Source organism: Onychostoma macrolepis, chromosome 17 (genome assembly GCF_012432095.1).
Source record: "Onychostoma macrolepis isolate SWU-2019 chromosome 17, ASM1243209v1, whole genome shotgun sequence".
In the NCBI taxonomy this organism is placed as follows: Eukaryota; Metazoa; Chordata; class Actinopteri; order Cypriniformes; family Cyprinidae; genus Onychostoma; species Onychostoma macrolepis.
This window is the reverse complement of record NC_081171.1, coordinates 27,688,400-27,713,898: the sequence shown is the minus strand read 5'-3', so window position 1 is coordinate 27,713,898 and position 25,499 is coordinate 27,688,400. Positions and strand designations below refer to the sequence as shown.

The following is a 25,499-nucleotide window of genomic DNA, read 5'->3' as shown; positions in this document are numbered from 1 at the left end:
ATTTAAAAAAATGCCTTGATTTTTAGATCGGGATCAGTGCTGTACATGTGAAGCTTCCACGGACTGCAACTGAAAATGAGGTAGGACAGTTTCACTTGAAGGAGTCATTAACTGTTAATCCATGTTTTATGTTTAATTATGTTATGATTTTGCTATTTATAATTAACTGTTACACATTCTGTAGGTTATGCACAGTGTAATGGAAGTCAATGAGGACTCCAAAATTCATGGGCTCATAGTCCAGCTGCCCCTTGACTCTGTCCACACTATTAATACAGAAAGGATTATCAACAGTGTGGCTCCAGAGAAAGATGTGGATGGGTACAGAAAAAATAATTCACTCTTAAACAACATGCCATTAAATTGTGTTATTCTGATAAGAAAGTCTGTTTCTTTGCTTGCTTCAGATTGACGAGTATAAATGCAGGGAAACTGGCACGTGGTGATCTTGGAGACTGTTTTATCCCATGTACTCCTAATGGATGTATGGAGCTAATCAAACAAACAGGTGAGACAAACACCTCAAGACTTCAGGCAGGGTAGGGCTGTCAATTGATTAAAATAAATTATCAGATTTATTATGTATGCAAAATAATTTATTTGCTGAGATATGTGATATGTGCATGAGTGGATCTTTTGTGTGCAATTATGGATCTGTTGCTTGTTATAGCTCCACGTTATTATTCATGACCCTTCCAAGTAAGATTTCATTCTAGGGACAAATCCTTGGGTTGTAAATAGACATGTAAAACCGTTTCTGGAGAATTTTTGCCCTTACCTAAGCCACATGCCTTCCATGTAGATATCAGACAACAATTTAAAATATTGTATCAATGCATTCTATGCCACTTTTAAAATGCTGACAGACTTTTCATTTTTGGTGGGAACCATTGGTCTACCTTAAATGAATTGTAACAGTTATTTGTGTTATATATTTCAGATGGTGATTATTCATGATTTGCATTTCCTCAATGTCTTGTGTTTAGGTGTGTCACTGGCAGGAAAAAGGGCTGTGGTAATTGGCCGCAGTAAGATTGTTGGTGCACCAATGCATGACCTTCTCCTTTGGAATCATGCAACTGTACTGACCTGTCATTCAAAAACTGCAGACTTGGCCTCTGAGGTACAGAGTTTTTAAGCATTGTTTACACAAATTTTCTGCAAAATATGTAAACTTGAAGGGAAAAGGTTGGTTACACTTTAAAAATTATACTAACTATAAGTAACTTTGCAACTACATGTCAACAAATTCTCAATTTGCAACTACATGTCTACTAACTCTCAGAGTAGACTGTTAGGGTAGGTTTAGGGTTAGTAGAGTAAGTTGACATATACTTGCAAAGTTTGTCATAGTCAGTATATTGTGTGTTGTGGACCCGTCAAAATAAAGTGTTAGAAGATATTAAGCAGACAGTCTACTAATACTCTAATGACTGCTAGTTGACATGTAGTTGCAAAGTTACTTACTGTTAGTAGACTGTCTAAAGTGGACTATCAAAATAAAGTGATACCAAATAGTTATATTAGCTAATCAAAAATCACAAATCCAGTGATTTTATATGGGCAAATTTCAGTATGTAAACACACTGTCCACATTTTAAAATACTAAATGGTGCTACTGATGTTTGTCTACTCGGTGTCTAATAGAGAGTGCTACAAAAAAAATAAAATTGTTGTGGACTGTACTGTATTTGTGTTGTAGGTGGGAAAGGCAGACATATTGGTGACTGGGATTGGTAAACCAGAGATGGTTCACGGAGAGTGGCTGAAGGATGGTGCCATTGTCATTGACTGTGGTATTAACACCATCACAGGTATGTAGGTTGTAACAGATGCACTTTAAATGCATTTTTTTCAGTAGTATACCATGTTTTCAACTTAATTTACAAAGATATTATTTTTTTTCGGTTAGATGTTTCTTGCTTTTCCTGCAATTGGTCTCAGTCTAATTTATGATGTCAGTTTTCAGGAATATTAATAATCAATGAATCGTTTAAACATTGTATGTTAATACTGCATAAAGCATGTGGAGAATGAATACAAGGCTTTCAGTATGGTATACACAATGATATTAAGGATTAAATGGCATACACAAAAAAAGTTTTGAAACAAATAATGCATGCGATAAATTTTTAGAATTTTAAACATTTTAAATTTTTAAATTTTTTTTTTTATAATTTAGTTATAAATGAACATAAGATTATATGAAATATATTGTAGAACTTACTGAAATGTGAAAAAAATACATGTAATTGCACAAAATGCCTGAAAGTTGATTTAAAATCATTTTCTCAAAAATAGCCACCATTTAAATTATATCTTGACAACTGTTTAAAATAGTAACATAATGATATAAATAGAAAGCAAATGTTTTCATTTAATGCATAGCTTACCCTCTGCGTATGGGTATGAGTATCCTCTACATGGCACACCAGGTCAAGCAGCAGGTATGGAGTGAAAACAGTATCAAAAGCACTCCATAAGCAGGCTTCCAACTTAAGACTAGAAACATAATTTATGCAGGCACAGGTTGAACTTAATTGATCTCATGTCTGTCTGGTGGTAAGAAACCATAAGAGTTACATCCAGATGTCTCTGACGTTACACCAGACAATTTGTTATTGCTGTGAACATATGGTCTATTCACAATGTGCTTAAGCTAACAAGACACAAAAACAATTACAGTATTTCAAGATTTTCTGCACAATCAATCATGATCTTTCAAGATTTGCTACTGCTCAGACACTCTTACTCAATGCCCCGTGCTTTCCCATAATTTCTTTTGTATTTTATCTAAACATTTTAATTCCATTAAATCAGCATAGTGCTTAAATGACAAAGCTTGGCACCAAAGCTAAAACTACAAATGTCAAGACTGGAATACTACTACAAGCCAGCAGTTTACATTCCTGAGACAGGAAAACACAGTAGTAATGGTAACACTTTAATATAGGGACCAATTTTCACTATTAACTAGTTGCTTATTAGCATACATATTACTAGTATATTGGCTATGTATTAGTACTTATGAAGCACACATTATGCATCCTACCCAATACCTAAATGTAACGACTACTTTAAGCAGTAATTAGGAGTTTGAGGCAAAAGTTGTAGTTAAAAGTTAATTGATAGCTAGAATTGAACCTTAAAATAAAGTGTGACCTGTAGTAATAAGTACTAATAAACAGCCAATATTCCAGTAATATGCATGCTAATAAGCAACTAGTTAATAGTGAGAACTGGTCCCTAAACTAAAGTGTTACCCTATTTTCTTGTTAAATAACATTTCTGTAAAGCACTTTAAATTACCACTGTGTATGAAATGTGCTATGTAAATAAACTTGCCTTGCCTTGGCATGTCATGTATTTATTGAACACATCTCATTAAACATTCACAGTGTTGTCATTACTGTCTGGATGATCCACAACTGTTTTATCATTTTGTGATGAGTTTAATGAGTTATTCATCAGTCCCTTGTTTGTCTTGAGCAGTTAATCGGTTCATTGTTCTTTAGAGAAATCCTCTTGGTCCAGCATATTATTTGGTTTCCCAGCATGTTCTTTATATTTTGAAACCTTTAAAACAGATGTTTTATGGAATGTGTTCAATAAAGACACAAAGTATTATAAGTCATGTAGATTTCAGACTAGGAAGGATTGTTTGAAATGTGCACTAGTACCTCGGGTGAACCTGTAAAATCCATGGTCCAGAAACATAGTCATTCAGTTACTTAAATTTGATCTCAGACAGCAGCAGGCCAAGTGGGAAGAGAATTGTTGGAGACGTTCACTATGACTCTGCTAAAGATAAGGCTGCATTTATTACACCTGTACCTGGAGGAGTCGGTCCAATGACTGTTGCCATGCTCATGCAGGTACATTATTCCTGTTTCTAATTGAAGTGACACTTGTTGTTGTTGTTGTTGTTGTTTTTGTAATGTTTACTTTTTATACTTGATTAATTTTTTCCCCTTTAATTTACATTTTACTCTGTACCTGGCATGTCTTAGCCAGCACATATATTTATATTTACTAAACTAAATTCTGATGAAGGCCAGAAGAAAGTGACTTACCCTAAACTGTTTCTCAACATCAGCATTTGAAAATAAAGAAAATGTGTGGAAAAGCTTTGATAAATGGATTATGACATGCATTTATTGTGAAAATAATTATTTTTTTGTTTTATTAATACAGTACATGCATACAGTACAGGAAAATACCTCTAAACATAAAGATACAGTATATTTCTACTTCTAAATTACCATTAAAATGCATGGAAAGATGACAAAATCAAAAGATACTTACATAAATACTTATTCGCATCAGGGGTTTCAAAAATAAGTATAGACCATTCACCAAACATTCTAAGATTGTAGTGTTGAATATGTCCTCAACTACTTTTTAATATTGCTCTAAGCTTTCCTGGCATTGAGTGTACAAGTTCACAGCACAATGCCACATCTATTCCTGGAGGACCTTAAGTGCTGCTCAGCTTTTCTCTGCAGAATCACCCACAGGTCCTCAATAGGGATGAGGACAGGTGACAAACATGGATGTGTATTTAGTGTCATTGACTTGCTCAAGAAACCAAAGGTGTGGTGAGAAGATAAACCTTCTCTTTCAAGATTTTGCAGCACATCTGTGAATGATGCCATTGCAATGTTCCCCACACCTTCAGCACTCGTATATTCCCATATGGATAGAGTGTGGTTTCCTCATCAATATGGGCCTTGGCAAAGGAAAGGGGGGGGGGCAATTTTATAGAGAAATCAGTATTGGTATCAGTGATACTGGCCTTCAGTCATAAAAATTATGCCATTTAACAAATATTAAAAAATATACTGTCTTTGTTGTTTGTACATTTAATTTGAAGATTGAATGTGAAATTATTGCAATATAAAAGTATGTTTAAAAACTTTAATGTTAGGTGGGATTAATCGCAATTAATTTCAGAAAAATGTGCGATTAATTCGTTAATCTTTTTAATCGATTGACAGCACTAATATTTATATTTTTATATATATATATATATATATATATATATATATATTTATTAGGGGTGTCCCCGACTATGGGTTTTCATAGTCGAATCGGAATTTTCGAATCATGCCCAAAGTCGACTGGTAGTCGAATCATATATTTGGGGGCGGGGCAAAATACATTACCAAGAGTCAAGTCAGACATTCTGACAGTCATAAATAAACAGGGAAAATGTGTAACGGACACCTCGCAGATACAAACGGGGTAAATAGTGTTTTATGTTTTGATTAATAGATAGTTAACATTAAACGTCAGCGAAATCCTTAAGAATTCCAAAAAAATGTTTACAATAGTGCAATGACCAGTAGAATGAAGCATATGATAGCCGGTTTTTAATCAATGGGATTTAACTCATTTATCTCACACAGAATACGCTTCGTTATTTATATAACATAACGGCTCTGAATGAACTCGAGTTAAAATTTCTAGCGGGGTCCTTTTGTGGACGCGTTCTTCACACAATAACATGCAGAAACGCAACTAAACACTAAAAAATCACAGCGTTTTATTATAATAGTGTTTCATTATAATGCTATGTACAGTATATGACAGTGCCAGTCATAGTTATTAATATTCTGCATTGTTGTCCTGCTCACACCGTGCGCTGAAGAGATAATCACCAGGCTACTACAATGAAGGGCTTTACTGTAGCATAACTCAACCAAATGCATCTTCTACGAGATAAATAATATATACACAATATAAATAAACCGACTGAAACGTTTTGAAATCACTTGTTGCACCCTACCTGATCGGAAAAAAAATTAAGTCTTCCACTCTGCCTGTCAATTTGAAAGATGTTAAAGATTTAAATCCCTGCCGCCAAGATGTTCCTCTGTCGGTGACGGATTAGAAAGCGAAACTTTAATCTATAGGGGAAATTGGATTTATTCACGCACGTTAAAATTTATTTAAAGCTTTTCTTTTAAAAGTCTTATTTACAGCATTTTCATAATAGGCTGTATATTAACTTATTGGGAGAAAAACGGTAGTTCGATGTGAAATCAGACACTGAGCACCCCAGTATAGCCAAAATGGCATCATAACACCCCGCGAATATTCGGTAGTCGAATCAGGCTCCTTGAATCGAAGCATCGAATCGTCGACTATTCGGGGACACCCCTAATAAATAAATAAATATATATATAAAATGAGAATATTTAAAATGATTGGCAGATACATAGTGGTCCAAAAATTGGACTGGCAAAGCAATATGTTCAGTTCCTGGAAGGGGCTATCCCCTGAACCATTCATTATTAAATTGTCCTCATATCATTTACTATTGAGTTTTCAGGAGATTTTACAGTTAATAATCTGAAATATTTTAAATCAGCAATTCAATGTTTGCTTTTCATTTCTCAGAACACCGTTCTAAGTGCCAAGCATTTCCTTCAAGCACAAGAACCTGGGAAGTGGAACATAAATTACACCAAACTTGACCTGCAACGGCCTGTTCCAAGGTTAGATGCATTGTTTTTCTTTTTTAGCTGTGCAAAAGACAAAAAAAAATTTTAACCGCAGCCAATGTGGTTCAGTGAGTGTGATGACATCTGATGATGGTATACAGTTACCATGCACTGTCAAGCTCAAAAAACAAAACAAAAAGTGTTCTAAAACCATATAACAGCTCCTCAAACAAATCAGTTGCATGGCCTCAGCAGACTTGGACTACATAAGTTGTATGCACTACTTTCTGATTATTTTTGGCATAGACTTTCAGTTATGAACAATTCCTTGAAGTAAACAGTTGTTTCAATAGTATAATCTTTGTTCTTGCCATTGTAATAGCTTCTTTGTTCATTTTTCATTATGCAGTGATGTCACTATCTCTCGTTCCTGTATACCTAAACCCATTGAATGCCTTGCTAAGGAAATTGGTCTTTTCTCGGATGAGGTTGAGCTCTATGGCAGGACCAAAGCCAAAATCCAACTGAAAACGATTGATCGACTGCAGACTCAACCTGATGGCAAATATGTGGTTGTTACTGGGTATTTTTTTTCCCTCCTTGTATCTCTTTTTCTCTGTCTCCATCAAGTGTTCTATTTCATATAGATGACAATTAAACTCACACCTTGTAAGCTATTGATACTTGTGCTAAGAAGTAACTTTTTGTTTAATGTAGAATCACTCCGACTCCTCTGGGTGAAGGAAAGAGTACAACTACAATAGGGTTGGTTCAAGCACTTGGGGCTCATCTGAAACTTAGTGCGTTTGCATGTGTGCGCCAACCATCACAAGGTCCAACATTTGGCATCAAAGGTAAGTAATTCTGATAAGACAATAGAAATACCATACAGTGGGTACGGAAAGTATTCAGACCCCCTTAAATTTTTCACTCTTTGTTATATTGCAGCCATTTGCTAAAATAATAAGTTCCCTTTTTTTCCTCATTAATGTACACACAGCACCCCATATTGACAGAAAAACACAGAATTGTTGACATTTTTGCAGATTTATTAAAAAAGAAAAACTGAAATATCACATGGTCCTAAGTATTCAGACCCTTTGCTGTGACACTCATATATCTAACTCAGGTGCTGTCCATTTCTTCTGATCATCCTTGAGATGGTTCTACACCTTCATTTGAGTCCAGCTGTGTTTGATTATACTGATTGGACTTGATTAGGAAAGCCACACACCTGTCTATATAAGACCTTACAGCTCACAGTGCATGTCAGAGCAAATGAGAATCATGAGGTCAAAGGAACTGCCTGAAGAGCTCAGAGACAGAATTGTGGCAAGGCACAGATCTGGCCAAGGTTACAAAAACATTTCTGCTGCACTTAAGGTTCCTAAGAGCACAGTGGCCTCCATAATCCTTAAATGGAAGACGTTTGGGACGACCAGAGCCCTTCCTAGAGCTGGCCGTCTGGCCAAACTGAGCTATCGGGGAGAAGAGCCTTGGTGAGAGAGGTAAAGAAGAACCCAAAGATCACTGTGGCTGAGCTCCAGAGATGCAGTCGGAGATGGGAGAAAGTTGTAGAAAGTCAACCATCACTGCAGCCCTCCACCAGTCGGGGCTTTATGGCAGAGTGGCCCGACAGAAGCCTCTCCTCAGTGCAGGACACATGAAAGCCTGCATGGAGTTTGCTAAAAAACACCTGAATAAGATTCTCTGGTCTGATGAGACCAAGATAGAACTTTTTGGCCTTAATTCTAAGTGGTATGTATGGAGAAAACCAGGCACTGCTCATCACATGTCCAATACAGTCCCAACAGTGAAGCATGGTGGTGGCAGCATCATGCTCTGGGGGTGTTTTTCAGCTGCAGGGACAGGACGACTGGTTGCAATCGAGGGAAAGATGAATGCGGCCAAGTACAGGGATATCCTGGACGAAAACCTTCTCCAGAGTGCTCAGGACCTCAGACTGGGCCGAAGGTTTACCTTCCAACAAGACAATGACCCTAAGCACACAGCTAAAATAACGAAGGAGTGGCTTCACAACAACTCTGTGACTGTTCTTGAATGGCCCAGCCAGAGCCCTGACTTAAACCCAATTGAGCATCTCTGGAGAGACCTAAAATGTCTGTCCACCAACGTTTACCATCCAACCTGACAGAACTGGAGAGGATCTGCAAGGAGGAATGGCAGAGGATCCCCAAATCCAGGTGTGAAAAACTTATTGCGTCTTTCCCAAAAAGACTCATGGCTGTATTAGATCAAAAGGGTGCTTCTACTAAATACTGAGCAAAGGGTCTGAATACTTAGGACCATATGATATTTCAGTTTTTCTTTTTTTAATAAATCTGCAAAAATGTCAACAATTGTGTTTTTCTGTCAATATGGGGTGCTGTGTGTACATTGAGGGAAAAAAAATGAACTTAAATGATTTTAGCAAATGGCTGCAATATAACAAAGAGGGAAAATTTAAGGGGGTCTGAATACTTTCCGTACCCACTGTATAAGATTGGTTACCTCTAAAGTGATGTTTTATCAAACAATGGGTTTGGTAGATCAAGTTTTGTTTACTAAACTTTTGCAAAGGAAGTAATTTCTGTACAATTGTGATATTTTTTTATTTTATTTTTTATTTTATTTTGCAATTTTCATAGCAGTGAGAGCAACTACAGAAAATTAAGTTCCTACCTTATCTCTTCTATCTATAGGTGGTGCTGCTGGTGGGGGCTACTCGCAAGTTATTCCCATGGAAGAGGTATTCTTTTTGCATCAAATTCTTGTTTGATTAATAAATCTGTATAAAAACATGTTTTAAGTGATTGTCTTCTCTTCTCAGTTCAATCTTCATCTGACTGGTGACATTCATGCCATCACTGCAGCCAATAACCTGGTAGCTGCTGCAATTGATGCTCGTATGTTCCATGAAGCCACCCAGTCTGATAAGGTATTGTATGTCTTCATTCATTTATTGCAGCACTGATATCGCATTCTGATGCGATCAGGGATGAATTTTTGTTCAAAATTGATCAAGGCTGTCAGTTAATTAGCATATAATTAATTAGACAAAACATTAACTAATCAAATTAAATCTATATTTACAGCTAAAATTCAAATGCTCTGAAGAAAGAAATCAATAATATTACATTTTTGCAGACAAAAGCATGTCTGTCTGCAACAATGCAAAGTCAGTATGCTGCAAAAAAAATAATATTCCAAGTGAGTGTTTTTTCCTAATTTTGAAACATGATACGTTTATTTTAGATAATGGATATGATTGGTTAGTTTTCAGAGAATGTCTTTAATACTATTAAAATATTATACTAATAAATCACTGATTCTTGAGAAGGGTGCAAAATTGAAAAAATAAAACCTTTTACTCTTACAAATGAAACTACATTTACATTACTACATATGTACTAAGCTAAGAGATAAAAACTGACACTTTCTAACAATTCTGACTTTTTTTCACGTAATTGCGAGTTTATATTGTGAGAGAGAAACTCACAATTGCGAGTTATAAAGTCAGAATTGTGTGATATACAGTCATGGTCAAAAATATTGGCACCCTTGGTAAATATGATCAAAGAAGGCTGTGAAAATTAATCTGCATTGTTAATCCTTTTGATCTTTTATTTAAATTCACAAAAATCTAACCTTTCATTGGATAATAAGAATTTAAAATGGGGAAATATCATTATGAAATAAATGTTTTTCTCAAATACACGTTGGACACAATTATTGATTATGAACATGAAATTATCCAGCCATGGCTTCCTGTTTCACAGAAATATAAATGGGGGAGGGAAACAAAGCCCAAATTCCCTTAATCATCCATCACAATGAGAAAAAACAAATAATATATTTCTGATGTGCAGCAAAAGATAATTGAGCTTCACAAATTAGTGAAGTGGCTTTAAGAAAAGAGCTAGAGCAGTGAAAATTCCCATTTCCAACATCAGGGCAATAATTAAGAGTTTCCAATCAACATAAAATATTACGAAACTGCCTGGAAGAGGACGTGTGTCTATATCGTTCCTAATGCACGGTGAGAAGGAGAGTTTGAGTGGATAAAGACTCTCCAAGGACCACAGCTGGAGAATTGCAGAAAATAGTTGAGTCTCGGGCTCAGAAAACCTTTAAAAAAAAAAAAAAAAAAATCGTCAAACAGCACCTACATCACCACATGTTGTTCGAGAAGGATTCAAGAAAAATTCTCCTCGCTCATCCAAAAACAAACTCCAGCATATTCAGTTATCAGACACGACTGGAACTTCAAATGGGACTGGCTTCTATGGTCAGATGAAACTAAAAAATGAGCTTTTTAGCAGCAAACACTCAAGATGGGTTTGGTGAACACAGGGATAAAAAGTACCTCATGTGTACAATGAAATATACTGCTGCACTTGGCAAATGGAGGTTTCAAAAAGTATTGAATAAAAGGGTGCTGAAAAACTTCCTCGAGCCCATGTGGCTATATTTACCACAGTAGCATGATGGTTTCTCATGCACTGCCATCTGAGCACTTGAAGGTTATACACGCTCAATAGAGGTTTCCTTCTTCCTCCCATACAGGCTAAGATTTCTCCAGATTCCCTGAATATCACATAATTATGTACAGTAGATGATGAAAGACCTAAATGCTTTGCAGTCTTGGATTGAGATGTTATTTTTGAATGGTTTGAATGATACTTCGGTGGATTTTTTTTTTTTTTATGATACCCTCATCTATTAGCAGTTCACCTGCTTATTGTGGAATGTTTCAAAACAGTTTAACTGGGATATTCTATAATCTTTTCACTTATATTTAGCCTCTTTTTTTGGAGTGTGTTGTACAGTAGCAATCAAAATTTGTTTTTCAGTGTTTTGTCAGTTCAAAAGTGGTTAAAGAGAATTAACATATCACAGATTTTTTTTTTGTATTGCATTTTACAAAATGTCCCAACTTTTTTGGAGATTGTAGATTTCATCTTAACATGTCCACTATTGCCACCTGTTTTAGTCATTTAAAAAGGCAGTGCTTACTGTAACCTACATACATGCTGAACAGTTACTGTGGGTAGGTCACCTTAAGTGGCCCAGTTATCACACATTCTGTGTACTTTTAAGGCAAAATCAGCAAGTATTTAGGCCTACATAATTTTTGATTTTAGGTCTATAACTGAACAAATGACATTATGAGTCGGTGTGTGTCTCTCTCTCTCTCTCTCTCTCTCTCTCTCAATTCAATTCAATTCAATTCAAATTAGCTTTATTGGCATGACTGTGTAACATCACAATGTTGCCAAAGCAATACATATATTATACAGATAAATAAAATCATGGGGAAACACATATGTCCATATTATACATGTAGGTAAAAAAATAAATAAAAAAATAAATTATTAAATGAATACAGAGAGCAGTTGTAAATGGAAAGGAGGGATCAGCCTTTGTCCCTCATTTGATGGCAGGAGGACACATACTGCGCTGCCAGGTGGATACACTTTTCCTTTTCTCCCAGAATATAACAGAGTTTGTCTAAGTTGCTTTTATGGTTAAATTCAGGTGAAACTAGAGCTATTTGTTTGAAATGGGCATCTCTGATATGTTTATTTGCTGCACTCCGTGAGGAAGTGCAGCTCGTCCTCAGTTCAGTGAGAACACAGTCGGCGCTCTCTGGCTCTCCAGCTCTGCTTGTGTCGGCCCGTCTCCACACACAGACTGTGGTCACTCAGACGATACTTCGTCAGCAGCTTTCTCTGACCATAGTCTTTAATACTGCTCAGGTATGGCACTAATTTATAATCAGATTTTATTCTGTGGAAGTAAGTTAATTTCTTTAGTTTACTTTTTGCTGCCAATCATGAATGTATTCTTCCTGGGTTATTTTTTCTGTTTCTTTAATTTTTGAATACTTTAACTGAATTGTTGAATTGAGTTGTTTTCCACTAAATAAGCGTAAGGGGTCACTCTCTGGGTGTTTCTGCCGATAAGTGAAAGCACTGTGGTGGCAGCTATCTGTTGGCGCGTCTGAAAGATGGATCCAGAACTTCGCTGCTCTCTTCTGGATCTCAGAGAGCAGAGGGAATCTGCCCAGTTCTGCTCTGCAGCTGTGATTCGGGGTGTTTCTGTGAATTCCCAGGATGTTTTTGCAGAATTCAAGGTGGAAAATTTCAACAGGGTTTTTGTCCCATGATTCATAGTTTAATTTAAATTTGGGGCCCCAGATTTCACAGCCATAGAGAAGAATGGGTTTGATGATGCTATCGAAGATTTTCAGCCACAGTTTAATGGGTGGGTTGAATCTGAACAGGGGTCGTCTTATACTGTAAAAAGCCCTGCATGCCTTATCCGTCAGATCTTTTATTGCAGTATTGAGCTGTCCAGAGGCTGAGATCGTCAGACCCAAATAATTATAACAGGTGACATGATTAAGAATTGTTCCACCAATTGTGAACTCATATTTTTTTGTCAGCAAGACGAGGCTTTTTCTGAAAGATCATGATTTTGACTTCTCCATGTTTATCGGTAAGGCCCAATCGTTACTGTACTTTTCCAGAATGGAGAGGCTTTGGTGCAGCCCCTCTTCATGAGGAGACAAGAGCAGAAGATCGTCTGCATACAGGAGGCATTTAATTTCTCTGCCCTCGAGGGTCAGACCAGGACCAGAGGACTTATCAAGTGCTGATGCCAGTTCATTAATATAGATATTAAATAGAGTCGGGCTGAGGCTGCAGCCTTGACGGACTCCTTTCGTCTGACTGAAATTATCGGTTCGTTTGTCGTTGATTTTGACACAGCATTTGTTCCCGTTGTATATGTCCTTTATGATGTCATATGTCCTTCCTCCTATTCCACTCTGGATAAGTTTTAGGAAAAGTCCATCGTGCCACACCGAATCAAAGGCTTTTTGGAAATCAATGAAGCAACCAAATATTTTTCCTTGTTTTGTCTGCGTAACTTATTTTTGTATGAGAGTGTGGAGTGTGTAAATGTGATGTTCTTTGTTTAGGCATAAATCCAATTTGACAGTTGTTTATAATTTTGTGTTCTTGAATGAACTGAACTAATCTGTCATTAATAATAGAGCAGAATAGTTTTCCGAGGTTACTGCTGACTGTGATGCCTCTATAATTGTTTGGGTCGTACTTCTCACCTTGTTTAAATATTGGAGTTATTAGATTTTCTTTCCAGACTTCAGGAAAGTGTCCTGATTCTAGTATGAGATTGAAAAATTTCAGAATAGCATCTTTCAGTTTGGAGCTGCTGTGTTTCAGCATCTCATTAGATATTCCATCCAAGCCACAGGATTTTTTATTTTTTAGGGATTTCATTTTGCCTATTAGTTCATTTAATGATATGGGTTTGTCTAAATGGTTTAGCTGCTCTTTTGTAGTGAATTCTAGGTTGTGTAGTTCGGAGGTCAGATGTTTTTGGGTAATGGTTGGTTCATTTTGTGAAAAGAGTTTTCCGAAATGTTCAGTCCAGACGTTTGGGTCATGGATGGGAATGTGTTTAGCTTCTTTGGATTTATCTAAATTATTCCATAATTCCCAAAAAGAATTTTGATCGACTGCCTCCTCGATCTTGTTGAGCTTTATCTTCATGTGATCAGCTTTTTTCTGTATTAGCAGTGACTTGTATATTTTAAGGGTTTGTTGATATGTGGCTCGTGTTTGTTGGTTTGCAGGGTCTCTGTGTTTTTTATTTGATAATGATCGTAATTCTTTTCTTATTTTTTGGCATTCTTTATCAAACCAACCAGCTTTAGCGATTTCCTTTTTACATCTGTAATGTTTTCTTTTTCTCAGGGCATTTCTGACCACTGCAGAGAAAATTGTAGTTATTTGTTCTGTTGCTAAATTGATCATTTTCTTCTCTTCACCAAATGAAGTCAGTAGAAATGAGTCCATCATGTTCTCCACGTGAGTGCTGTGGAGCTCGGCTTCGTACTGGGCAGGACGGTCTTTACTCCATATAAATTTGTAGGGGAGGGGGTACAGTTTAACCTTCTGCTCTGAAGATGGCAGAAGATTCACTGACGTGTTCAGACTGAGGACTATGTGACTGTGGTCTGATAACGGTAGCTGTGGCATCACTGTGAAATAGTTGATTTTACTTTGGTCTAGATCTGTAATGGCGTAATCTACTGTGCTGCTGCCCAGACAGGAGCAGTAGGTGAGTCGACCCAGAGAATCACCCTTTATTCTGCCGTTAACTATGTATAGACCCAGGCTTTTGCAGAGCTGCAGGACCTGTTTTCCATGTCTGTTTACTGTGTTGTCATAATTCTGTCGTGCTTTAGTAAAACGTTTTTGTTGGTACGTATGTGAACTGTTAATATATTTATCTCCATCTGAACTAATGTAGTCCGCTTCTCTCCCTGTTCTAGCGTTCAGATCCCCATTAACAGAACTGGGCCTAGAGACTGAAAGTATATGATCTCTGACTGTAGAGTTGAGAAGGTGTCTTCATTATAATAAGGCGACTCATGTGGGGGGATATATGTGGCACATATACAGGTCCTCATCTAAACACAAAATCTCTTTTTTAAGTTTTATCCAAATATATGTGTTTTTCCTTTTTTCACAGGCTGAATATACTGCTACAGATGGTCTTTGAACCAAACTATGATTCCTCCTGAATCTCTTCCGTTTTTAACATTAGGCTGTTTGATTGAGGGGATACGCAGCTCTCTGTAGTTTGGAGGGGTGTAGGATTTGGAGTCTAAACGACTCCACGTCTCAAGTAAAATAATTATATCTGAACTATATACAATATTAACAAAATCAGAGTTAGTAATTTTCTCCCCAAAAGCTGAAGAGAACATCCCTTGAATATTGTAACATGTGATTTTAAACGATGACATTGAGTATTATTGTAATTACCAGAATAATGTATGAGTTCATGACACAATCATATAGATATATAGATTAATCAATTAAAAAGATAATATAGAGAAATACAGTGAGTGGGTCCATTTTACAAATGTTACATTTAAAAATAAACAAGTAAATTAGCAAAACAAATAAGTTAATAAATAAACAAATAACAAGTCATTAAGAAATAATGATCATTCTTGACTATAGACCCATCGTGTGCTTAAGTTAATAGATTATCTCACATAGTTTTCAGCATGTTTTTTTATCTGGATGAGGTCAGTGGAGTCTGATCTACAGCGGCGTAGCTGCCGGGAAGCTGCCCAGCTCTCTCCTCCCGGTCCGGATGTGTCTTCTGAGGGCTGTTCAGGGTCGATACCTTGATGGTTTTTGCAAACAGTCTCATGCCCTCTCGGTGGATGTGGATATGGTCGTAGAGATGCTGATGTGTGATTTGCTGATGGTTGGCTATGTGGACATTCGGTATTGGGGCACAGATATTAGCTATCTCCATGTTGATGGCGTTGATGATCCTTTGTGGCACGTCTCTGCGAGGAAGAAGGCTCGAGATGATGACTTTGGCTCTGGGGTAGATCCTGCTAGCTGTTTTCACCACGCTGGACAGGACTTTTGTGACGTCCACCCTTCTGGTGCTGAGGTCGTTTGTTCCGGTGTGAATAATAATGTGTGACGGGGCACCCAATGCACCCTCTTGCAGCAGTCTTAAAGCAGAGTGTGAGGTGGGACACCAGAACTTCTTCACGGATCTCCCCGGAAACAGTCGTCTGGGGTCAAGATGATGGCCGTTGGAGTCGCAGAGGATGATGATGTTGTCTTTTCTCTCCTGTTCTCTGCCGTTGCTCGTGGATGATGATGTTGTAGTCAGTGGATGGATCTGAGTGCTGCTGCTGTCTTTCCTCTTGAGGCTCTGATGGGCTTGAGGAGACTGACGGGTTGCAGGGGTGAAGGAGCTCCGAGACTGTGTGCTGACACACTGCTGCTGTTGAGCTGAGTTTGTGGAGGTGCTGTGGGGTCGTGTGCTGACACACTGCTGCTGTTGTATTGTGTGTAGCTGGGTTCTGGTCTCCTCCAGCAGTCTCTCCAGTGTGTGGCCGTGTTGGTCTCTTCTGGTCAGTTCCTCTCTCACCCTCCTCAGCTCCTGCCGCAGCTCTTGATTGTCCTCCTCCAGGTGTCTTACAGCAGAGCAGAGTTGTTGCACACTGGTCAGGTTCAGGAGCTGATGAAGGTTATTGTTAGTTTCCTCTTTAAACAGGAAGAAGTCCTGCTCCAGCTCAGCGACGTTATCTCTCTGGTGTGTGAGTGCTGGTGTGCCCATGTGTTCTTGAGCTGGGTTCAGTGATGGTAACTGAGGTTGTGCCGGCCTCATCTTCTGCCTGGCTCTTTACTTCAGGAGCTTTCTTAATTTTCTGAACCTCCCCTTTAAGATTTCTGAAGTTCCTCTGGAATTCATTGAGGCTGGTTTCTAGTCCCTGGACCATGACTGTGCCATTGTGATAAAGGTTCACAGTCAGCTTTGTGTCGTCGTCTCCTTCCAGGGTGAGTTGTCTACCTTTGCTGATGCCTCCTTTCCTCATACATGTCATGGCGGAGCAGAGGACGGTGTGCCAGGATGATGGGTGTTCGGTAAAGAAGAGCAGGTTACACCGGACTCTGTTGTTTTTTTGGTCCACTGTAGTCAGATAACAGTATCTCTGGGTTCTCTCAGGATCATTTCTTTCATCTTTTTCTTGTCTTTGGCAGATTTAACTTCTGCTGGATATATTATCTCCAGCTCCTCTTCATTTTTGACAAATGCCTCAGCTTTAGGCCCATTTTGTTCTCAACTGAATTAACTGCCACGGAATGTTAGCTTGGCTAGCAGGCCGCTTAATGTACTGATTATATTGCAGTTTTCAGTTGATATCAATAAAAAAATTACTTTTTTTAGAGGTCTTACCCCAATAATCTTCTGCCTCTACTGTTTACAGCCAGGTATCCAATTATTTAATCAGGAGCTGATTATTTTGTTGCCAACTCCCATCGTAACCATGGCAACTCTCTCTCTCTCTCTCTCTCTCTCTCTCTCTCTCTATTTATTTGATTTGGTCAAAATGAATTATTCCATTGAACTATATGCTTCTGTCCTCAATGTATGTCCCAGTTAGTATTCAAAGTGTTGCCTTAAAAGTTTTATTCCCCTTTTTAGTCCGTTATCAGACACACTGTTTTGCAAAATGCAAACACAAACACTATGGCAAAATCCATTAATTCATTAATTATCCCCATGTGAACCTTGTGTGGCGATCCACGTGTTAAGATGGCTTAATGCTGAGAAAATGAGCAATTTAAATGTGCCACTACACTGCACCAGTGTAAATTATTCTATTATCTGCATCACATTTGAAGAACTGCTTATCCTGCAGTGAAAGTCCATATCAACAGCTAAATATCATTCTATCACTGCACTAGGCTCTATTTAATCGGTTGGTACCCTTGACTGGAGGTGAGAGGAGGTTTTCCCCAGTTCAGATCAACAGACTTGAAGTAAGAATAACGTTTTTGTTTTGTAATTTTATATCCTCCTCTCTAAGATTTACATTAGTTTTGCTCTTGAATTGTCATGCTTTCTGTAATTTTATATTTTTGATGTTCCTTATACTGATAGAAACTAGGTATAAAGAAAACGGACCCCAGCACGTTAACAGATGAGGAAATCGCACGCTTCGTCAGGCTGGACATTGACCCCGAGTCCATAACTTGGCAGCGAGGTGTGACAGAATGTGTATTGTTTTTTTCATTGTTTTTATACTATAGAGATAAATGATCTGAAATTAAAGCTGAGTGCATCTTTAATACTAGAACATTTGTGTAGATTGCTGTTCATTTTGATGTTACTGAAAATTATACATGTGTACAGTATATGCACATTTGGGTGAAATGTAAATCATCTTTCTTTTTTTAAATTTTTTTTTTATTTTATAGTGCTCGACACAAATGATCGGTTTCTGAGAAAAATCACCATTGGCCAATCTCCAACTGAGAAGGGCTTCACCAGAACTGTGAGCATGACACACATTACCCCACATTACCAAATGCTTTACATATTGATGAATAAGTAGACTCGAGACTTAATTATTTAATTTTATAAAGCCTGTCCAAAAATAAGCTGCGTAACATTTATAAAGCCAAAGATAGTTGTAGCTTCTAATAGGCAAATGATTCAGGCCATTAAACCAGCTTTTTTTGTTAGGAGCAAAGTACTTTATGCACAAACATTGTTCAAATATTGTTTGTTCAAACGTTACGTTTGTCTAGCCAGACACAGCACTCATGCCGCAAGACACTGCGATGGCCAAAGATGTCCACCTGATTTGATTAACACGTGCAGCAGAAGAAATATGTTTTTGTTCTTGTTTAAAGAACTTTATTAACTTTTTAATAGCTCAGAAGTTACAAGTTAACATTTATTCCTTTCCCATGTGAGCCATGGGAAAATGTCTTTCTGCAGTACGGTGCAGTATCAGATGTTATCAGTCTGTTATCATTGAACTGTCAGGAATCTTTTACCTTGCTATTCTATGTTCACTGAGGGTATAAATAAAACTGACTTGACGGTTGAAACAGACAAAACATGCATGTTCAATCAGTTGTAATGCCAAGGAAACCAAAGCATTTTATCTTATTCTGTTAGCAGGCAATGCCCAGTAACTTTTTTTTTTTTTTTTTTTTTGCAGGCCCAGTTTGACATCACTGTAGCCAGTGAGATTATGGCAGTTTTAGCTCTCACCACCAGTCTGGCTGACATGAAGGAGAGACTTGCAAAAATGGTGGTGGCCACCAGTCGCAGTGGTCAGCCTGTCACCACCGAGGATTTGGTGTGCTGCTGTCATATGTCTCATTTTATCTCAAATGAAAATGTCTAGATGTTCATCCTGTGTTGATTCTGTAGTGTTTGTGTCTTAGGGGGTGTGTGGAGCTCTGACAGTACTCATGCGAGATGCCATCAAGCCAAACCTCATGCAGACACTAGAGGTGAGAGGAATTGTCCTGGGTTGTGTATATTCAAGTTCATTTGCAAATCATCTAGAACTAAATAGGCCTTCATAGATAAATTATTCCTTATTCATGCTCAACTCAACCTGTTGCTTAAATCAGTTTCCCAGCTGTTTTCTTGTCACTTCTTTCTCTGGTGCTTTAGAGGTGTGTCTTAAGTCTTTGTATGAACAATTGTTTAGGGAAACCCTGTGTTTGTTCATGCTGGACCCTTTGCAAACATTGCACATGGAAACTCTTCAATCTTGGCAGATAAAATTGCTCTGAAACTAGTTGGACCTCAGGGATTTGTGGGTAAGTTAAACAAATCAAAGCCACCTTTTTGTTATTGGCATAAATTAAATCTATCTGTAAAGTGAAGCACCGGTATAATTTACAAACTTTGTAACTAAAGTTGTTTAACTAAAAAGGTAACAATTTAGTTTAAAAATTCATTGTTAATTATTAATTTATGTAAATTTGTATGAGTTAGGGTTAGGAAAATGATTTGTTTATTGATTTTCATAATTCTATAATTGGTTTATTTTTTCCTTTTACAAAAAAAAAAAAGATGCAAATAAACACCCATGTGACTTTAAATCAGTATACTGTATATTATATGCGGACTTCAGTATATTATATGCAGTGTACACATGCTTGAGTTGTTTCTTACACCACGTGTGTCCATGTTGCAACATTTTTATGCTGTCTGCACTTGGATGCATCAAAGCGCATCTTTCAAATCCATTTGTCCTGATGTTGGAACTAGTGCAAGCACAAGTCAGAAATTTACTGAGGTATCTGTTCACTGTCAGCGACTCATGGCGCAGTGCTGCTCACATCTGGTAGAGACAGGGTGTTTATGGGACATTAATATTTACAAAATTGTGCAAAAATTGAATTGTTTGGTTGTCTTGGATCCCATTAGTGTGAATTCCTAAAGGGTTTATTGTTATTTTCTGCCAGTCACTGAAGCAGGTTTTGGAGCAGATATTGGAATGGAGAAATTTTTCAATATCAAGTGTCGCTATTCTGGTCTCAAGCCTCATGTTGTGGTCTTGGTTGCCACAGTTCGAGCACTTAAGATGCATGGAGGTGGTCCAACGGTGAGTTTGAGAATACAGCACCGTAATGCATTTATTTTTTCATGTATATTGTCATTTTCTCCCACTTAAACATATATAAATTTGTACAGGGAGTTGATAAATGTGCATTGCGTTGCATCTTTTCTGTAGGTCACCGCAGGCACGCCTCTGCCAAAAGAATACATCGAAGAGGTACTGTAAGATCATTTAATGTTTTTTCTTGCTAGTCTGTGATCTTCATAGATAATGTAGTTTAGTGATGCGAGGAGCTAAAAATGTTGGTGTTCTAAAACTTTTTCACCGGTAATGTATACCATTACCATATATATATGTATAAATACATTTTTGGGAGTGGCAGCTAAAGTGAATCACAGGAGTCACTCCAGAAACACTTAATGTGGTACTGATAAAGTTGGTTTGAACTCTTGCAGAATCTGGCTCTGCTGGAAGCTGGCTGTAGTAACATGAGGAAGCAAGTGGAGAACGCTCAGCTTTTTGGGGTTCCTGTAGTTGTGGCCGTCAACGCTTTCAAGTAAGACGGCACCTGCTGATTAAACCTGCACGATACAGATTTTGAAAATAAATACATCAGCTTTATGCAGAGTTAAGGGGTTTTTAATGTCTATCAAAATTCCTAAAGCTTTGTGTACTGATTAGTTTGCTACTATTAAGCAATAGTTTACGATGGACAGAAATAGTTGCCCAAAATGTAAGTAACCCAAAAAATCTGTGTGGTGCCTTAGCAACATTTTTGTCACTACTGCTGCATGGGTGGCCCTGCAGACTTGCTTTTACTTTTCATTGCTTTTTAATAGGGCTTGTGCTAATAGAATTAATTCAATGAATTTGGTCTCTGACCTTTATGTTCATTTCATTAGGAATTTTCCTACAGTCAGAACAAATCAAAAATCTTAAATTACCACCTTTGTGGTGCATGTCAGTACAGCCACAGTTGCTAGGCACTACGTCTCTCTAAACACATAAGGAAATCGGGCAACAGAATAACTATAGAGCCATTCCTACAGGGCATGTTCTTGCATTCAAAGCACAGTGGTTGTCTAGTATAAAATGCAGTGGTCTCAAGATACAGTTTTCTCAAAACACAATTAACTTGAACTACTAGAGTAGTTAAGCCAATATGAAGTCTTCTGAAACCCTACAATAAGTTGTGAGGAAAATAAATTGGTAACACTTTAGATTAGTGAACACTAATCACTATTAACTAGTTGCTTATTAACATGCATATTACTAACATTGGCTGTTTATTAGTACTTATATAGCACATATTAATGCCTTATTCTACATGACCATATTCTAGATCCCTAACCCTACACACTACTTAACATAATTAGGAATTTATTGAGGAAAAACTGTTAATAGTGAATATTTGTTCCCTAATCTTAAAAAAAAAAAAAGGGTAACACTTAAGTTGTTGTTTATTTACCATCAGTGGGCCATTAACCGCTGAACTGGAATCATTGGGCCAGTGAGAATCAGATCCGTCTGATTCATAAGTTGAACATTCAGACTGTTTTGGTGAACCAGATCAACCTTCAGTCAAAAAGAAAAAAGTCATTAAATGGATATTTGTTACTCCTATAAATGCTTCAAGCAGAGCTGTCAAGATGGGTGGATGTCAAGACATGATGGCCAACGACTTCAGATTACACATGCACAAACAATAAAAAAAATTGCTGACTGACTACAAGAATGTGTCATGCAAATGCCCCATTCTACTTCAGACAGGCTGATATAATATAATATAATAATATAATGTCCTTGAATTATTTTATGGAATATTGTCTCAGCAAATATGTGATTGAAGGCCATACGTGAGTACTCTGACTAAATTTTATGTTAAAATTTGTAATCCATTGATAACCCTATCATTTAGCCAACAACATGTTTGACTGTGTGACTAGATTCATTTATTTGAGTAAAGTGCTTGGGAGAGAGATTGAGTATCATTTGGGAACTGAGTTTCTAGACCATGTTAACCAAACTGCTGTATAGCTCATGTGCCATTCAAACTGAATCTTGCCATCCCATGTATGCAGGACAGACACAAAGGCTGAACTGGATCTGATCTGTAAACTAGCCAAAGAGGCAGGAGCGTTTGATGCTGTGCACTGTTCTCACTGGGCTGATGGGGGCGCTGGTGCTGCAGATCTGGCTAGAGCAGTGCAAAAAGCAGCAGACTTGCCCAACAGCTTCAAATTTCTTTATGACATTGAGGTAATTTGCAGGGCGGTATATGTTACACACAATATTAGAGGGTTTACTCTGCAGTCATATTTTACAGATGTACACATTCATACAGTTTGCTAATTCATTTCTGTTACAGTTACCTATTACCTATCTTACAGTTACCTATTGCAGACAAGATCAGAATCATTGCGCAGAAGATCTATGGTGCAGATGACATTGAACTTCTTCCAGAGGCTCAACACAAGGTGGACCTATACAGCAAACAGGTATGAATAGTGCATTGGTTGTCGCCTGTAAAGTAAAGCAGCATAGACCACTTTTAAAGACTTCTGACTCATTTCCACAATTATTAACGTTGTAATTTTTATTTTTTTGGTATTTGTTTGGTTTGCATTTACCACTGTTGACGTTTCTCCCCTTCTGAGAACCCTGCAAATGTGAAAAGGATCCATTATACTTGAAAATGAACAAGAAAGTAGCTAGTTGCACACTGAATCCAGTACAGATTGAAAAAGTCTAGCAAAATTATTATTTATTATTATTTTTTGCAAATTGCATCGTGCATGTGAATTTAAAAACAAGTGGACACGAGCATGCAGGCATTGCAGCACATTGCTATCTTCAGTGCTCGCTTTACAACAAACATTCACCCTTTTTTCTAGTTAGATTAACAATTAAGGGCAGTCAGCTGAATTCAGTTATCACAAGCAGAACTCCAAAGAGAGTCTGGTCGTAAACATATATGACGCAGAATATTACAAGTATACAGCTACAATAGATGAAATAACAGAATTCTATTTATTTCATCTGCTGTAGCTGTATACTTGTAATATTCTGAAGATAGCAATGTGCTGAAATGTCTGCTTGCTCGTGTCCACTTGTTTTTAACTTGCATGCACACTGCACTTTCTGCACAATGCAATTTATAAAATAAAAAATGTTTTGCTGGACTTTTTCAGTCTGTATTGGATTCGTTGTGCGGCTAGATAGCCATCTTGTTCATTATCAAGTATTCCCTTGGCTCTATGCACCTGCAATAAAAGGATTGCTTTTTTTCTATTTGGAACACTACAATTTTTCTTTATTTTTTAAGGATCCATTATACCTCATTTTGTACCCCCATCATGGCTGATAAACAGGGGTTGGATAGTGGAAGTAGGACTGGGGGGTGTGGGGAGTCTGAACCTGGAATATTTGTCTCATTACAGATCCTTAAACATAAGTTTGCCATTACATTTATAAAGCTGTTTTGTCTCCCTCAAGGGTTTTGCAAATCTACCCATATGTATGGCAAAAACTCATCTGTCTCTGTCACATGATGCTGAAAAGAAAGGTGTGCCTACTGGATTTGTTCTTCCAATTCGTGACATTCGTGCCAGTGTAGGGGCAGGCTTTCTCTACCCACTGGTTGGCACAGTAAGTAGCGTAATATGAACATTCACATTTTTACATAGCAGTATACTTACTATTTTAAAATAATAAATGGAAAAAATAACACAAGAATTTTCCTGATAGTTGAAATAACTTGTATTCATTCATTCATTCCAGAAAGAATCAGCAATTATGTAAAAATAGTAGTAATTGTGATTGGTACCATGTAAAATAAATGTTCTTACTTTCATTATTATTTATTCATGTATTTTTGCAGATGCCGACTATTCCTGGCCTTCCTACTCGTCCATGTTTCTATGATATTGATCTTGACACTGAGAATGGAGAGGTTCATGGACTTTTTTAAGTTTTTTGGGGTATGTATTAATCTGTTATTTAAATGTAATGCATTGTGCCTGTAAAATGGTTCATCTTTTAATACAGCTGTAATTAATTAATTATTTTCTCGTTTAATATTACAGTCTGTGGCAGTCCACATAGGATTCCTTCCACTGGATTAAAGAGCTCTGTCTTCCTCCGAGATCAGAGGTTGTTATTTCTAACAGAACCAATGTGCTGTCATTTCAACTTTTGATATTCTGATCTATAACATTTGTCTATTTTCCTAATGAAATATGATATTTTTATTAAACTACACTACTACACTGAGCAAAAAAAAAAGAAAAGAAATAAATTGTGCATTAAATGATCTGATCTAAATATTTTTGTAAGCAGTCAAGTGTTTTTTTTTTTTTTTTTTTCAATTAATTGTCATTTCTAAACTAATTTTGTAGATTTAATAATTGTGCTATTTCTGTTAATAACGGTTTTCAATCTACAGGGGTTCTATCAACATTTCTTTATCGCTTGTTAAGTGCCAAACGAGAGTAAAAACTGACTGAGTAAATAAGTGTAAATAAAACTTACTATTGACTGGTAAGTCTATACTAACATTTGTCAGATACATATTTTTGATTCTGTTTGAATGCATTTACTTTGTGAATACAAAATTCAAATAAATTGTAACTGAGCCACAGATAGTCTACTTAATCTGTGTGTGTAATGCCAGTTTCTGATTTGGGACGTTTGTCTTACAAGAAAAATCTGAGAAGAAATAGATACAAAAAGTCTCAAGTTACTTTCTGTTTAGTCTCATTACGATCTAGGAGAAACATTCAAGGAAGAGATTTCATTCCTGTTTTTTATTTTTCACTTTAGTACTTCTAGTTACCTAAATTAAGTGCTAAGATCATTTGAGATTCAGTAAGTTTAATTTTGACAAAAAAAGACAGTTGAAGGATCTAACATTCAGTTTTTCTTACATATTTATATAGCCTATATTTGTATCTAAAATTTTGTTGAAAAAAAAAAAAGGTTGCATGGGTTTTTGTTCCTCTTAAAGTATGCCTAGCTGTTTGGTCTGAATGACTGAGGCTGTCAGCATTAAAGATATTAAAAATATAAATTCTGTAATACTTTGACAAAAATGTAAATGATAGAGTAAA

The 25,499-nt window shown here is 37.0% G+C and overlaps 1 protein-coding gene across 1 annotated transcript in view; it reads left to right on the top strand.

Moving 5' to 3' along the window:
* Positions 1–25,028, top strand: part of mthfd1b (methylenetetrahydrofolate dehydrogenase (NADP+ dependent) 1b) — a 37,476-nt gene extending 12,448 nt beyond the window's left edge. The window contains exons 4-28 of the mRNA XM_058748905.1: positions 27–80; positions 185–321; positions 408–508; positions 987–1,123; positions 1,703–1,814; positions 3,748–3,875; positions 6,403–6,500; positions 6,856–7,029; positions 7,164–7,300; positions 9,149–9,195; positions 9,277–9,384; positions 17,768–17,842; positions 17,964–18,066; positions 18,281–18,357; positions 19,033–19,173; positions 19,262–19,330; positions 19,534–19,645; positions 20,297–20,436; positions 20,566–20,607; positions 20,847–20,947; positions 22,473–22,650; positions 22,782–22,889; positions 23,887–24,039; positions 24,272–24,371; positions 24,477–25,028. Of these exons, the coding sequence (XP_058604888.1) occupies positions 27–80; positions 185–321; positions 408–508; positions 987–1,123; positions 1,703–1,814; positions 3,748–3,875; positions 6,403–6,500; positions 6,856–7,029; positions 7,164–7,300; positions 9,149–9,195; positions 9,277–9,384; positions 17,768–17,842; positions 17,964–18,066; positions 18,281–18,357; positions 19,033–19,173; positions 19,262–19,330; positions 19,534–19,645; positions 20,297–20,436; positions 20,566–20,607; positions 20,847–20,947; positions 22,473–22,650; positions 22,782–22,889; positions 23,887–24,039; positions 24,272–24,361 (2,622 nt within the window). The 3' untranslated portion in view covers positions 24,362–24,371; positions 24,477–25,028. The remainder of the gene's footprint in view (positions 1–26; positions 81–184; positions 322–407; positions 509–986; positions 1,124–1,702; positions 1,815–3,747; positions 3,876–6,402; positions 6,501–6,855; positions 7,030–7,163; positions 7,301–9,148; positions 9,196–9,276; positions 9,385–17,767; positions 17,843–17,963; positions 18,067–18,280; positions 18,358–19,032; positions 19,174–19,261; positions 19,331–19,533; positions 19,646–20,296; positions 20,437–20,565; positions 20,608–20,846; positions 20,948–22,472; positions 22,651–22,781; positions 22,890–23,886; positions 24,040–24,271; positions 24,372–24,476) is intronic.
* The last annotated feature ends 471 nt before the right edge of the window (positions 25,029–25,499 follow it).